The 16,580-nt window shown below is 42.9% G+C and overlaps 3 protein-coding genes across 4 annotated transcripts in view; 2 read left to right on the top strand and 1 right to left on the bottom strand.

Annotated features, from left to right (window-relative positions):
* B4GALT6 (beta-1,4-galactosyltransferase 6) overlaps positions 1-2,985 on the top strand; it is a 124,151-nt gene extending 121,166 nt beyond the window's left edge. The window contains exon 9 of the mRNA XM_074352209.1: positions 2,589-2,985. Coding sequence (XP_074208310.1) covers positions 2,589-2,709 — 121 coding nt within the window. The 3' untranslated portion in view covers positions 2,710-2,985. The remainder of the gene's footprint in view (positions 1-2,588) is intronic.
* DSG2 (desmoglein 2) overlaps positions 1-16,390 on the bottom strand; it is a 35,141-nt gene extending 18,751 nt beyond the window's left edge. Inside the window, exons 1-3 of the mRNA XM_074352201.1 lie at positions 16,193-16,390; positions 3,712-3,747; positions 2,311-2,445 (exon numbers count right to left, since the gene is read on the bottom strand). Of these exons, the coding sequence (XP_074208302.1) occupies positions 2,311-2,445; positions 3,712-3,747; positions 16,193-16,231 (210 nt within the window). The 5' untranslated portion in view covers positions 16,232-16,390. The remainder of the gene's footprint in view (positions 1-2,310; positions 2,446-3,711; positions 3,748-16,192) is intronic.
* Positions 15,871-16,580, top strand: part of DSC1 (desmocollin 1) — a 274,987-nt gene continuing 274,277 nt past the window's right edge. The window contains exon 1 of one of the 2 annotated variants that reach the window (XM_074352204.1): positions 15,871-15,887. The gene's annotated coding sequence lies outside the window, so the exon portion shown is untranslated. Of the gene's footprint in view, positions 15,888-16,331; positions 16,443-16,580 lie in introns of those variants that run through there. The other variant, XM_074352203.1, reaches the window with a different exon arrangement.

Raw genomic sequence — 16,580 nt, 5'->3', positions numbered from 1 at the left:
AAATCTGTAAAAACAGCTAACACTATTAAACCCCCCAAAATCATGTATTTTAGGGAAATCTATTGAAAGAATGTGTGAATGACTCAGATGTCTGTGACCAAACCAAACCAAACCAAACAGCTTAACTGCTTGTATACATACTAACATGTAAAGCCATAATTAAAAATTGGGATTTCAGAAGGCTTTTAGGAAAACAACACGTTGCTGGAAAAAGGAAGCTGTCAGCTTCTGTAGCTGCTCTTTCCTTTAAGGAGCTCGTCTCATAAGATGTTTATAAGATCAGAAAGATGAAGGTAAAACCTCCATATGAACATTCATTCATTCACACAGACGTTTCCTGAGCACCTCATGGATGCGGGCACTGCTCAGGGCACAGGCAATGAGCTGAGAGCCCTGAGGACACAGCCCCTGCCCTCAGGGCACTTACACCCTACTGAGGAATCAGCATAATGTCCTGGAGGGGAATGTGTGGGACAGACTGAGGGGATTGAGAGAGATGGGGTGGGGCAGGGACGGGAACTCTCTTAGGAGGTGACTCTTGGCTAGAGGCTTGATGCTGTGATATGGCAAATATTTGCCAGGAAAGGGATCTGTGCAGAGGAAATGGCACGTGCTGAGGGTGAGAGGCTGGAATGAGAGTGTTCAGGGAGGTAGCCGAGTGGGGGGCTGGTGTGGTGACAGGAGCCGAGGTCAGAGAGGTCAAGGCCAACACATCCCAAGGGCTCCTGCAGGCCCGGTGGACAGCTGATTCCTTCCACTGCAGTGGGCAGCCGTTGACAGGCTCTCACGAAGGGGATGAACACACTTTGATTTGTCTTTTCAAAAGATGACTCTGGCCACTTTCTGGAGAATGGACTGCGGTGGGGGCAGGGGAGCAGGGCTGACAGGAGGGAGATGGGGTCAGTGGCTCTTCTGGGAACACAGGTCAGAGATGACACTGACTCCTCTCCGCTGCCACCCGCCTCGGCACACTTACTGAACCCCAAAGAATCAATGCATTTTAGGGAAATCTATTGAAAGAACATGTGAACGGGTAGGTGGCACTGGAGAGAAGGTGGGCAGCGATGGAGAGAAGTGGGCAGATCTGGAATATATTCTGGGGGTAGAACTGAGAGTACTTGTTACATTTCTGAAATCCTGGCTGGAATTATAGTGCCACTTACTGAAATGGGTAGAACTTACGGAGAACAGCTTTGGGGAAAAATCGAGGGCTCAGACTTCGCACATGCTGAGTCTGAGATATGTACTGGTAGAATTACCATATAATTTACCAAAGAAAATAGGGCCCTCTCAAAGTGAAGGAGAGTATTGATTGATTAGGTCAGGACAATGGGCACAGACTAGGAGTGTCGCAGGCAGGATGTGTGCTCACCCTACCGCCTATTACATTCTGTTCATTTTGAAAATTCCTTTTCATGTGTAGGGTGGCAGAATATGCCTCTTTGGTATAAGAATTATTTCGAGCTGAAAGCAACTGAGAAGAAGCAGACACAAGGAAAGCTCTCTGCCTTCCCCCTATCTGCCTGAAAGCAGGGCATAAATTTGTAAAGATGTCCTGACCCCTCCACCAGGAAGGACAAAAGTTAATCACGAGTAAACCTCAGAGTAGACCTTAGATCTCTATCAGCCTGGAGGCAGGACCAGAGGAATCTACAGAACAGACCTGACTGACTAGCTTTTTCTATTCTGAGTGGCCCATATATTTGCCTTCCCACAGTTTGCTGCGTCTAGGGATTCACGGTCCTTTTCCTTTGTCTTGTCACTTCTCTAAAAATTTATTGTTCCTTTGCTAAGATGCTCTGTAAACCCAAATCTTAACCAAACCTTTGAGTTACTCATCTCGGGGTACTCCCCTGTGTTACATGCGAGAAACATATGTTAATGGACTTCTGTTTTTCTCTTGTTAATCTGTTTTTGGTCTGTCCAATTCACGGGGCCTCAGCCAGAGAAGCTAGGAGGGTAGTAGGTCAAAGAACAATGCCCTGTCCCCAACACAGGATAATTTTTAACACTCTGTTAATGATTCAACTAGCACCAGATTCAACTCTTGGCTGAATCAAAGCCCCACAAATATGTACATCCATATATATATTCAACAATGATGCCGCATCTTCCATAACGGGGAAGAGGACCTTCAAGGAGGCACTACCTGCTAAAATTAAACTCTGCTCATTTTCAAAGACACCTGGAATATTAAAAAGCTCAGTACGTACATTATATAATTTTCTTAAAATTTTAAAGTGAACCCAAAAGCCCTCACAGCACACTTGAGGAATGTGCGTGCATTTCCTGCTCCTCTTTAGAGGGTACCTTGGCGATTGGATTCTTTCTGGACAGATCCTCTCCCTCTCGAAGAGCCACGGGGGCCGTGATCCAGGCACGCTTTTGCCTCACTAGGTGAGTATGTTTAGGAAGCTGCTCATTCTCACTTCTTGAATGTGAAACCTGCAACAATAAAATAGGGCCAAAAAATTGTTAGGCAGCTTAAGACAATTAGTGTGATTAGTACGGCATCCTGAAATTTACTTACTAAAACTTTAGAAACAGCTGTGCCAATCTTAAGGTATAAATTTCACATTTCTCAACAGGCTTCATTTTCGAAGAGGAAACATACACACTCCAGCAAACTGCAGAATTGAAGGGATTGTCTCCAAACCAGTGAAGCAGTTCTTTATCAGTAAGAGAAGATTTCCCAGAGTGAAGAGTTAAAACGGCTAAAGAATAATTTAATGACCTTACAAACAGGCAAATTAAAATTAACACACCAAGTCGAGTCTTTTTTTCCCTCCTAACTGAAAATGAAGTTTCATCTTTCTGTGGTGCTTTACTAATGTGTTGAATTACTAATGTTTTAAGACTAAATGTTAGTAACTTGTTGGTATCAATTTGACTGAAACCAGTAAAAATGTCAGTTAATGAATTTACTATTTTAAGAATGAAGTTAAAGGATTAAATTGTCCATCTTTGGTTTTCAGGACCTTTAAGTGGAAAGCTATGCCATTAATTCTCACTTAGGCTTTAATAGATAAACGTATATTTTACCCAAGGAAAATTTCAATAGAGCTGATCTGGTTTGTAAAGATCAGAAATGATTATTACACTAGGGTTATCATTTTTATCATTTTACTCATTGTGTTGTTCTGTATAATAAGTATTTTATTTCAAACTATTTACACTGGTATTCACCAGGTCATCAAGTTTTTTCTTTGTTTTTAGTCGAAAAAATTCTTCTATAATTAAAAAAGTTAAAATATGTAGTAAAACATTAAAATAACATTAACGTTTATAATGTAAAACCTCTTATTTTTTCGCTCATACTTCATAGAGCATTCACTGTTAACAGCTTGATGAATATCTTTTATGATCTTTTCTTATGACCAAACAGTTGCACATGTAAAAAGGTCCTTTTTAATACAAATGGAAATATCCTGTGTATCTCATTCTGCCCCGCCCCTTTTTTCATTCAGTACCTCATCATGGGCATTCTTCCACGTACCGTAAATTGTTTTACCATTCTCTTATTGATGGACATTTAGATTGCCAAAAACTGCTGCAATAAACACCCCTGGAAAGAAGCTCCTGTGCACCTGTCTGAGCGGGAATGGCAGAGTCTGAGGGAGGGCACCTCTTTAACCTGGTAAAGCACAGTTATCTTCCATGAAATTAAGCCTCTAAATTCAAAAGACAGAAATAGTTTCTTTGGTTCCTTACCTCTAAATGGAGTCCATTTCCAAAGTTAAAGCAGATCTGGAAAACAAAATTATTGATTTGTGGCTTAATACAATTTATCACTCAATTCGGCTTAAATACTTTGTGGATGAATAGCCTACCACCTAGGACATTATAGACATTTAAAATAAGGGGCGGTTTAAAACTACTATTCCCCTCCTTTGTCAAAGGGAAACAAATGACAATTTTCCTCCTTGCTTTCCCGCCATGACCAGGACCACAGAGAGAAATCCACTTTTTTTTTTGGATGCATTAAGGCCTCCTCCAGGAAACTCAAAACACAGTATTTGAAAAACAAAAACACTCCTCTTTAAGTCTTAGCCACTCCCTTCTCCCTCTCTCCTTATGCTGTGGTTTTCACCTCGAGTTCTCGGGGACCCACTTGTCTTTCCTCAAGGCCTTTAGTGAGTTGTACCCCCCCAACTCCCATCACCCCCCAGGGGTCCCCCACACGACTGCCCATATTCAGACTTCATTCCTCAACTTCCTCAGTCCCACCAGCTGTTCCTTTGGCTCTTATGAAGCACTCTGGTCTGACACTGCACAGAACTGAGTAGAGGTACATTTACACCTGCACGACAAACTCCCCTACTGCCTTTTGCCGCACTTTCTCTATAGTCCATTAATCTCCTCTTGGCCTCACTTTTCTCTTGGCTTAATATGAACCAGCGCTTCTAACATAGTGGCCCCATGGGACTATTTATGCTTAAATTATTTGACATTAATAATTCATTTGCTCAACAGCCACATGAGGCAAGAGGCTTAAGAACAGTTCCATCCCTGCAGACAACTCTATGGACCAATGCTAGCAGATTACTGCCCGCCGTTCCAGTGACTCAGGGGTCCTCACTCTCTTGATCTTCTAATATTTCTGCCTCACTTTCATCTGCAACTCTGTAAGCCTCACTATTACTCTCTTTGACTCTGTGCTGACAACATGGCTGGAGGGGGCTAGACAGGCTCACACATCCAGGCTCCCTCCTTCGGGGTGTGGTGTTGGTTTCCAGGGTGACTTCGAACGTGTTTGTTTGCCCAGGAGAGTCCTGCTGTGCAGGCATCCCATTTATTAGCATCCTTTGATTCTCAAAAGTGTGCTCATTAGCTCATAAATTATACAGTCACCTTATCTTTGCTTCTCTTATTGTATCCCCATCACACCATCCCAAAGTTCCAGAGAATGCTCCAATCACACTGACCGCACTCCTGAACCTCGTCACTCTTAGGAGAGGATCTCACGTTTTATTTGACTGAGATTGTATCTCAATCACCTTCTCCTTCCCTTCTTTCTTTAAGGACGGGGAGTCCTGCTGCCTTTCCAAGGTGAACCATCATCTGTGTGCTTTATTTTCAAGTTTCCACTTGCTCTCCCACATTCACTTTCTCAAGAAACTTGTTCCTTCCACTGATCTTTCATCTTCACTCGCTACTGGCTAATCAGACGTCTTTATTTCCTTCTCATTGGCTAATCAAACATATTTAGACCTTACTCATCCTAAAAACAAGCAAACAAAACTTCTTCCTGATTCTGCTGACACCTACTCTACTGCTTGACATCCTTCTTCAGCTGTAATCCAAACCGAAGTAACTGTCTATGTTTATTGCCTTTATTTCCCACCTGCTATTTATGTATTTTTTTTCAATCTGCCTTAAATTTGGATTTTTCTCAGTCTTGTTTCCCTTTTTCATGTGCATCTCAGGTCACATGGATCCATGAAGCCTTAGTGGGTAAATCACGGAAGGCAGAACTTTCTTGCAAATGGCTAAGCCTCTTTTGCTTACGTACATCCCCTGAAGGCTTCTTGTAGGGACTTCTCTACACGTGGTTACTTCACCTTCCTTTCCTCCAACTTGTAGTACGTGTTCCCGCCGCCACCCTTGCAAAGAGGAACTTAAGGACAGTGGATGCTCAGCCTCTAGTTTGAGTCTTTCTAGGGCAGATGAACAACTGTGGCTAATATTCTATTTTATGGTCAGATAAATGATTCCTTCCTCACCCTCCCTGTTACTAGTTTACCCAGCTAGCAATAGCCAGAGATACTGCTAAACAAAGTTGTGCTCCCCAAATTCATGTACTTTCAAAGGTGGCAGGGCATAAAAACAAGTGAAAGCAACGCTGAGTGGATTACTCCTCTCTGCACGTGTCTCTGGCAGGAATTTCCAAAAGGAAAGCCTAGGGACTGGATCCAAGGCTCCTCGGTGTCACATCATCAGGGGACATCCTTAAAATGTAATGGATTTCTTGTCCAGCCTCCTAACCACTGGTTTCCTCTTCTTTGTTTCTTTTGAGTAAATGCAATTATTCTGACCACATATCATGTGTTTCCCGAGGATATGAAGGGAAAAAAAAGCAATTTATAGTCTTCTAGTCAAACATAAACACTTCATAAGGATATCGTCATCGACTTTCACTGGAATGTACTTTCTAGACGTTCTTTGTTAAGAAATGCAGAAAATCATATGGTTTAACGTGTATTTTGTTCCCTGGGGATCCTGTTAAAATGAAGATTCCAGTTCAGTGCGCCTGGAGTTCAGCCTTCCCCTCTGCATTTCTGACCGGCTCTCAGATGATGCATGCCAGCGTGGTAGGTTCTTGAATCACACTTGAAGCAGCAGAGTTGTGGGATGGGACATGGAGTATCATTTGTTCATGTAGGGATATAGACAACGAAGCCCACCTGCTCACTGTTGCCTCGGTAGTTAACACAGGAAACTTGGTCACTCTTGATCGCTAACATCTTGAACGCTGAGAATCTTTTATTTCATGAATTTACTTATTCTTAACAATTTAAAAACTTATAAACTACGAACACAGTCAGCCCTCACCTGCGGATGTAGAACAGGTGTATACAGAACCACAGATACAGAGTAAAATGTACTACCCCACTTGATACAAGGTACTTGAGAATCCGTGGATTTTGGTACCTGAGGAGATCCTGTAACCAGCCCCCTGGGACACGGAGGGAGGACTGTATATACAAAAGCAGAGTGAACAGTACAATGACCTCCAGATAGCTAACACCCAGGTTCAACCATCATCTAGCATGCCTTGTTTTCTCGCTGACCCATTGCTTCTGAAGGGGTTTTACCTCATTTACACTTTACTATTGTTATGTGCTTCAGCTATGGCAGCATTTGATTTTTGAGAATGTCCCTAAATGCTTTTTAAAAAAATTGAAGTACAGTTGACATACAATATTGGCTTCAGCACCCACTTCTTTTTAGATAAATTTTTTACACACTTCTTTTATCCAGTGTCTTTCCTTACAAAGGCACAAATCCCACCGTGGGCCTCATCCTCATGACTTCATCTAAACCTGATCAACTCGCAAAGGCCTCGCCTCTAAAAACCATCACGTTGCAAGTCAGGGCTTCTACGTGTGAATTTTGGGGGAACACATTCAGTCTGTAACAACGCGTAAAAGAATTTGGCCAAGGAAACATCAAGAGTCTGAAAAAAGATTCTCCTTTCTAGGGAGAAAAGCATTTGCACAGCCTCTCTTTTTGCCTCCTTCTACAGATTGTTGAGCAAGGATGTGACATTTGGAATCGCGACAGCCATGATTAGAAAGCTGATAAAATGGCAGGGGAGCCAAATGGAAGCCATGTATCTCTGAATTATAGAATCGGTCAAATCTGAGCCACCCCATCTCTGGACCATTTCTTATGAGATAGAAAACATTCTTTTAATTTAATCTTTTAGTTGGGTTTTGGTACTTGTACCTGAAAGCAACTTCACTAATATACCCATTTCGCAGAGTTATTACACAAATTAAAAGAACTAATACGTAAATGAACTTATTGCAATGACTGGCACAGAGCAGGCACTCAATGAATAGAAGTACGATGGTATTTCCTCATTTCTGACTTGCATTTCCCTCATCTTAAAATTCCTGAAATCTGGATTTATTCATGCCTTCCATTTCCCAAGCTCCTATAACATGCTAAGTAATAGAATATTCCTGTCCTCTTTGATTCCTACATGTTGGGGAGATGGACAAAAACAGGTTGTGATAAGAGCTGTAAAGAAAATTAAAGTAGGGACAGAGAATTAAAGTAGAGAGAGATCTAGGACTGTGGGGAGGCTCTCGGAAGAAGTGAAATGTACATAGAGACTGGAATAGGATGCAGGAGCAAGCTGGGCAGAGTGCTGCGTAAGGAACAGCCAAGACACGAGGCCATGTTGACGTCAAGGGGGCGGAGTCAGTGCAGACGATGTTGGGGTGCTGGTAATCTGTTTCTTGATCTGCTTGCTGGTTACATGGTATGTTCAGATTGTGAAAATTCAGTAATTTAGTACCTTCACTAAAAAGTTACCAAAACTGATGTGCATATCTAAAGCTGAGGGTCTCCTGGAATCTAACTAATAGTTTCGCTATGTGCATTTTATAGCATCTATTGTGGTAGCCTGTTTTCACAGACACTTAATAATGACACGACAAACTGAAATATGTAGTCCACATTCATGGTACAAAAAACCCCCAAGAGAATTATACCAACATTTTGTCAATTGTGGAACTGTTTGTTTATTTGACTAAGGAAATAGCTGAGATCTTAACTGCTCCTTCCTAAAATAAATGATTTGGATATTTCCTTGGGACTCTATCTCACAGAACACATTCTTAATTTAGAACAGTAGTTCTCAACTGGGGGAGATTTTGTGCACACGCACTAACCACCCTCTCCCTCCCCAGCTCCTGCCACCCTGCGGTCACCTGGGGTACTTGGTAAAGTCTGAAGACATTTTTGCTTATCAAATCAGAGTTGAGGGGGTGGTGAATGCTACCGGCATCTATCGGGTAAAGACCAGAGATGTTGCTCAGCATCCTACAATGCACAGGGCAGTCCCTCCCGAAATAGCAAAATGCAAAGGTTGAGAGACCTGAATTTAGACCATGTTTGTCTGATTGGAAGTTACTGTAGTAACTATGGTCAAGAAGGTCATACAAGTTCCCAGCACTGTGGACTTCTGTAAACTTGCAGACTGGCAGCATACTGCAGACAATATAAATGGAGTTAACGGATATACTCCATCTTCTGTCCTCCATTCCCACTCCGTCCCACTTCCCTTTGACCATTCTCAGTTCTGCAGGTCTGAGTGATGTCCTGTGCAGATGCTACAGAAGGGTTTCAAGCACTGGAAGGATGCCTGGACAGGATGACCTCCCAACTATGAAATCTGTAACTCTTTTCTTCTCACAGGGAACTTGGTGGTAGAAAAATGTCACATGCAACATGCTTTTGAAACTGAAGACAAGTCAGCTCTAGTCTCTATATTCAAAGAAGTAGTGTTTTTAGTTGAACCAGGCAAATCCTTCAAAAGCTCTCCCATTAGATCAGATATATGTGCTGTAAAAACTGGCCTTCTTGGTAACTGACAAGAAAAAAATTTTTTTTTTCCGGCAGAGGCAAGAGGGAAGGTCAAATATCACTGAAAAAAATACAACCAATCAATGTGCTATTTGTTTCCAAGGTCGCACCCTTAGAAATGACTTCCTGTTCTGAAGTCACCTTGATAAGTTTAACAAACAGAATCCTGGAGGCCTTGAGTCACTGAATGACAGCTCCTCCTGGCTGACAGGTTGTTGGTCTTAAGTAGATAATTCTGAAACTTTCTTTTGTGATTCTATGAGTTCGTGGTGAGGTGACCCCTTTAACCTTTATATCTCAGATTACTAGATAACTTATTGCAGACGAGATGTAGAGGGTCCAAAGTAATTTAAAATACTGTTTTAACTTTGAGGCATTATAATGGCTTATTATTTCCATTCAGCCAGAAAGAACCTCACAGAGAAGGTCTGGAGGGTGGTCAATGGATGATCTTCAGGGCCCAGATAGGGGTGACCTAGCACGTGCCTGCCGCCTCTTTAAGCTCACGCCCACCCCTGGACAATCACAGAAACAACTGCTATTTCCCTTTCTTACCCACTCTCCCAACCAGGCAGAATGTTTTAAAATTCTTTGTCTCTCCCTTTCATTGCACAGAGGGCAGAATCAGAAACTGCCTGGAGGGTCCCTGGCTTACTTACCCCCAATCCACTCTTAAAAGTGTTTTCAGCTTTGGCTAAAATAACTTAAAAGGGGGAAAATGAGATAAAAGAAAGGCCATGGATGCCTCTTGTTTATTTCCTCTGATCACATATCCTAACTTTTCTATTTGTGTAGACAGCACTGGTCCTCAGCAGCCTCTTTATTCACAAGAAGTTCTCACAAGACCTCTGCAATGGTACAGGCAGAGGGGTTCAGGTGACCCAGGGCAGGAAGGGTGGACTGGGGATTTTGGTCAGCTACCCTGATACACCTAACACAGGTGAGATTTATCTTAGAATTTCATCTATCGTACTCTTTTCTTCTTTATCTTTTTCTATTTTTGAAGGAGGGGAGGTGGTCTATAAAATTTCTTACTTTATGGCTTAACATCATACCTTATTTAGAAAATTCCAACTTAAAAATCCAACTCTTAAATGACCCACACATAAGCATAATTCCTACGGCAATGTCACTCAACAGTTAGTTTAAATATATAATTATATTCGTTTTCATGGCTGCTAATTTAAAAAAACCCAACAGCCAAGAAAAGCAGTATTTTGAACTTTAATTTTTCAACTCTGAATGTGAATTTTAGATAGTAACATTATATACTTTATTAAGTTCAACATACTAATAAAGAATTATAAAGAATTACAGAATAAATTCCATGACTGATCACAATCTTTTGCCCGCTCTTCAGATGTTTGGGCTAATCTTAATGTAACAAATATGAATTTGGGTGAGTCATATTGAAGTTAGCTTCAAAAGGGAAGATATTTTCCTTGGAAACATTTATTGATGCCAAAAATCTCCTAACACAGATTTAGCAATGCTGTGCTACACTTGAGCTGTTAGATTGTGTTGTGAACCGTCATTTCAAATTAAGTTTTGTGTAATCATGGTCAGCTCCTATTTTTAACTTGGCATAGACAACCTGCAGGTCCAAAAAAGTCAACATTATTTTATTTAGTGTCAACTTCCTTGGCCCCTAAAACATTAAAAAAAAAAGTCAGAGTTCCTAACAGCTAAAAGTAGGATTTTTCATATTTAATCTTTTCCATTCCCAATTATTTTCTAATAGGGATGTTAATTAACTGTGGGTCTCATACTTGAGTGGCATGTAAATTGCCTTATTAAAATACAAGACTTCTGGGCCCCACCCTGGAGTTTGATTCAGTACATCTGGGGTGGGGTATGAAAATCTGATGTTGCTGGTCCCGAGATCACACTTTTGAAAATAATTGTGAAAAATCACAGTGTAGCAAAGAAAAGGGTTGAGCCTGGATAATTCACAGACTGGATAATGAGCCCTTAATTACAGAGATGTGTGAAACCATATATTCCAAATAAGGAAATTCAGCACCTGAGTTACTCCCATCGCAAGAAGATTTTCCGCTTTAGAAGCAGTAATCAACTACAGTAAGATTGCTTTAAACTGTTTTCTTCTGGTTCAAACCTCGTCTTCTAGCCTAAGTTATACTGACCCTAAGAATTTATTTTTGAAATATTTTGCCATTTTGCCATTTTATTAGTGTTTTCTATAACTGCTACAAACGCTTTGGAAATCAGGCAAAATATAAATAAATATGCATATCTTTTCAAATACACCTGTATAATACATAATTTTTTAGACAAAAATGGTGGGCTGTTTCCACCTTTTTGTGGCAATATATTCCTGAAAATTACACTAAAAAATAGAATGAAGAAAACCAGATTGTCTTCCCCTCAAAGGCTTAATTAAGACCAAGGGCTTCAGATTGTCCTTTTGTACCATTAGATGGCACTGGTCTGTCAGTAAGTCAAACTTCAGGAACTACCAGAAACTGACCAACGATAGACTCCCAGGTCCAAAGTGGAAAACAGGCATTTTTCACTTGGCTTCAAGGAAGTGAACTGGCAAAATTCAACAGGGCAAATCGATGGTTTTAGAAAGTGGTAAGAATACTTCTGCAAGACTGTGAAATTAGGCAAATCTCAGTTCACATTTCTTCTTCTTCTTCTTCTTTTTTTTTTTTTTTTTACTTTCTAGAATGATTCTAACTTGCAATGAAATTAAACCAATTATCTAGTTCCTTAAGTTCAGGCCTTATGTATGACTAACTATAGAAAACTACTTGTAAAAGGAGGTCACAGTGATGCCCATTCGGGGGGAACCTGGGTTCTAACCAGCTTTACCCATTAGTAACATTCACTAAATCCAGTTACTGGCACAACAGCGGGTGCTCAAAAAATGTCGAATTCTCTCCGCTACATCCGCCTTTGCCCCACTGTAAGCTCCATGACCGTGGTGGGACAGCTCCCAAGCTCCCACAAGAGCGCTTGGCATACAGTCGAAGCACAGCTAGTAATTGCTGAACGTGTTAGAGTCAAACAAAAATTTATCGCTCACACTATCTGGGCGTTAAAATGTCTCTCCTAAACAAACGAAATTCAGATTATTATTCCAGCGTTCTCCAAACATAGAAAGATACTTTAACTCTTAGGTTTTTAAAAGATACTTATGCGTCCAACACACGGAGCTCTATAGATCCTGCTCCTAAGCTTAGTTTAGCAGGAGAGATAAAGTGCACATAAATTATTATAATTAAGAGGTAGAAAAACTTCGCTGTGTGAATGGCAGCTGCAAAAGCAGTTCTGGGGAGCTCAGAAGAGGCAGAAATTACTTCCTTGTAGGGAAGCTGGGAGACGGTTAGGGGAGGGAGCAGATAGGAGGCAGAAAGAAATGACCTGCTTTAAAGAACACACGCGCCAGAACACGGAGATGGAGTGCGGCTGGAGTGCAGAAGGCGTGCAGTCTGACGCCGAGACGATGTGAGGATGGCAAGTCGAAGATGAGCACAAAGAGCTGCGATCGGGATCTTCCCTGATCCTACGAGGAGCAGGGAGTCACTGCCGGCTTCTGATTAGGGGTATTGTTTGGAGTACCTGTACTCTTTTGGAGAAGACAGTTTGGAGGTGAAAGAAATAAGCCAGAGGAGATGTAATGAGGACCGGCAATAGATGGATGGGTAAAGGCAAATCTTTATGGGGACAGTATTAATTAGCTCTTGGCCATGCCGTGTGTGTGGAAGACAGGGGAAGGGGTCAGAAGGTACCAACATTTTAAGTCTGAGAAGCTAGAAAGATGTGAGTCTCAGGGCACAGATTACAGAAACGTTGAACTAGAACCCTGGGCAAATCATCTGAGTCGGAAGGAGAGTAGACACTGAAGAGTCGGTCGCTGCGGCTCAAAGGGAGGCAGGGGTTAGGCGCACACTGCCCGAAGTGGGCACCCTCTCAGCCACTGCTATCGCCTCCCACCCACATCTGATGTGTCCCCGGGTGATGTGATGTTCTTCTACGGTGCTGCGCTGGAAAACCACTGCAGCCTCCCGGAGGGTGGAAGGACCCCCAGCAGAGTACTGCGGAAGCAAAGGAAGGAGACATTTGAAAAAAGAGACAACTGATGGTGTTAAAAGATGATGATGTTAGCACTTTTGGGGTCTAAGGAGAGCGGATCTTTAAAGTGAGGCAGTGGGGTATGGGTCATTATGTCTTATTTAAAAAAACCCCAACAATTTGTGATGAAGTCATGTCATGTACTGTATCATCAACACATTATATAATAAGATATAGTAGGAAGTCTATTAGTAATGAGAATAAATGGTATTTTGAGACACCTGTAGTAGGATGTGAAAATATTTGTGAATTCTATTGCCTGAAGTCACAAGTACTGCTAATTTTATTGCAGTTTTCCCTGCACTACTAATTTAAAGAAATACTAAATTTCAGTTAGACATCAGTGAAAATACATATGCAATTTTATTCCCAGCCATGTCTAAGGACCTTCTGAATTCTATCTATGGACCATTTGGGAGTTGGTGGATCGCACAAAAAGAACTCTTGAAGAGGACGGGTTCTCTGGTTTTATTTACAAAATTGCCTCTATTTCCCACTTTGCTAGAGTTAGGCTAAATGACTGTGTGACAGCTCTGGGGGTACCATTCAATATCTCCCCTCTGGTTTGTCTCCCTGAACTTCAGAGGAAAGCTAAAAACCACATAGCATAGGCTTCCAGCAGCTAAGGTTCTGAATGTGGTTCAGGTACAACCAATCGGCATTTACATGAGATATGAAAGAAGGAAGTGAATCAGAAGCTACGTGTCTCCTGTCTTCGCTGGCAAGCATGGATGTGGATGTACCAGGGTTTTTGTAGCAATCTTACTCTGGCTCTAGCGTCCATCACTAGATTCGTGGGTGCCAAGAAGCAGGGTCCTGGTGCATTTCATTGGTATGCATCCTAGCAGACACGGCATGGTTCTGGGGCTGGCACCAAAAGTAGCACCTGGATCATGGCTGTTTCCACGTTGTGGAGAGGGAGTGATGGGTCCTGATCACAGGAGAGGCAGCAGCTCCCTAAGAAGTGCCTGGGTTCTGCTGTATGGCTTTGAAGTCATTGCTGACAGCTCAAAATAGAGTCTCTTTCCCCAGTCTTTGCCACACTGATGCAGTCAACATAATGCCCTGAAATAAATCTCTTCTTGCTTTAACTGGCTGGAGTGAATTCTGTGATCTGCAACTGAACGCTGACCCATATACAGGACAATTTATATTCCCTCCTATAAACAACCTGAGTCCTGGAAAACTACTCTCTCAGATGAGTTGCTTTCCACTCTTCAAGAAAAACTATACTTCCAACAACACATCGGAGCCAAAATGCTGAACATTGTTCTCTGACCCAAAATAAACATGTTCAAATTTATATCAAAGTATTACAGAAAATACGAAGAACTGTCCAAGAAATTTGCATATTCAGTTAGTTAATATTACTTTTAAAGGGAGAACCCAATTACTGCTAAAAATATTGAATTGCTAAAGTAAAAAATATACTGAAATTATGTACCCATTTCTCTTGTTAACTGGCCTGCTTGTTATACTATTTGAGGATAAAGGCAACATGGAAAGATTTAGTATTTAACCCTCAAAGTGAGCCAGATGCTACGTTAGTTTGGTGATGTCTTTCTTTTTTTTTTAGTTTGGTGATATCTTTATCCAGGAAGTACCATGATGAGGGAACTAGTTGCTCTGTTACTCTGGAGGCCAAAAAGGAAACTCAAAATTATCTTTGAAAAGTTCTATTAACAAGGGGAACTTGAATTGAAAATTACTTCAATGACTTGGACAAAATGAAATGGTTAAAAGAGCATGAAAATAAACTGATGTGCCTAAGGTCTGGAGGTCCTAAATAGCATGCAAATGAGTTCACAGAAATCCCTAGATTGCATTAGTCATGCTCCCACCGCCCCCCGCCCCCGTATGAGATATATACATAAAACACAGGAAAAAATATATTGTTCCCTCTTCCATTGCAGTTCTGGGATAGAGAGAAGGCAATCTTTGGTAAGTTAGAACTTCTAATGCAGAGAATGTACTTGTATTTTCTATTTTAACCATTATATAAGAAAACTGAGTATGATTTTGCATATAATCTCTCTGAACATACATTTAAGTCTCTGGAAAGTGAACACACACCTATATTAGTATGATAACTGTCATGTTATCTTGCATCTTGCAAACTCTTATGAGTCAGATACATTTCTTAATTACGTGCAATTCTTTTAAAGAACAGAAAACAAATATACTTAAAATCCAATCTGAGTACAGAAACCAAGCATAAGAAATGTACATCTGGAGACTGAACACTGTTTCCCAGTTTCTTTAATAACTTCTGGAAACCCCCTTTGAATGTGGCTCTGACTTCGATTTTCTGTAACTCTTTAAAATGAAAAAAATCTTAAAACGAATATATATGTTCATTACCTTTGCTACTAGGCGATTGTTTTAAAACACTATCTTTGTGAACTTTAACTTAAAACTGTATGTGGGTAACTTGGAGTAACGTGGTTTAACAAAAAAAACTTTGTAAAATACATTAGAAAAAACGACTGGGGCCCTTTTCCGCAGTCTAAGAATACAGATATCTCCCTGGTTCCCCCAGGTCACTGACGTGCACGGTGGCGGGAGCCCCAGGGGACTCCAGGAGATTCTCGGCGAGCCTAGAAGGAGGCACGACCACTGCCTCCACTGCCTCCACTGCCTCCATGTTGCCCGTGCGAGGAGACTCCAGACAAAGCCCCGGATCTCCAGGAAAGGTGACCCCGCTGCAAGGCTCACTGAACCCACAGATCGCAGATACCAAAAGGCGAGAGGGCTTGCGTGCAGCGGCCGGAAAAACGTAACTTCAGCCAGGCTCCCACCGCCCGGCTCGGCCCCAGCGGAGCCCCGGAGTCCGCGCCTGCCGCCGCCTGCCCGGCCCTTTCCCACCTCGGGGCACAAAGAGGGAGCGCCGGGCGGGCTGGCCGGTCCCGGGAGGAAGCGGGCAGGTAGGGGCGCGAGCCCGGGGCCCGCCGCTGCCCGGGCCCTCCCGGGGCGCCGCGCCCCCGCTCCCCACACTTACCAGGAGAAGCAGCAGCGCGCCCCCCGCGCCCCGCGCCATCGCGCCCGCGCCTCCGCCTCGGGCCGCTCGCACCGCTCGGCGCCGCCGGCTCCCCGCGTCCCCGCGAGCACGCGCGCGCTCCTCCCCGGCGCCCGCGCCCCCGAGGGTCCCCTCCCCCGAGGCGGCCGCGCGGCCCTGCCCAGAGGCGCGGTTCCAGGTGTGGCCTCCGCCAGGAAAGCGAGCCCGGAGCTCGGCCGAGCTGCCCGCCCAGGTGGGGACTGCGCGGAGGAGGGGAGCGCGCGGGGGACTCCCGCCCCGCGCCGCACGCGCACCTGGAGCCGTGACGTCCCCGAGTTGGGGACTTTGAATGTCAGGCCCCGCCCCGCCGCCCGCCCTTCCCCGACCCCCT

The sequence above is a fragment of the Camelus bactrianus genome, chromosome 24 (genome assembly GCF_048773025.1).
Source record: "Camelus bactrianus isolate YW-2024 breed Bactrian camel chromosome 24, ASM4877302v1, whole genome shotgun sequence".
Lineage (NCBI taxonomy): Eukaryota > Metazoa > Chordata > Mammalia > Artiodactyla > Camelidae > Camelus > Camelus bactrianus.
The sequence above is the reverse complement of the archived record's forward strand: the minus strand, read 5'-3'. Positions and strand labels throughout refer to the sequence as shown.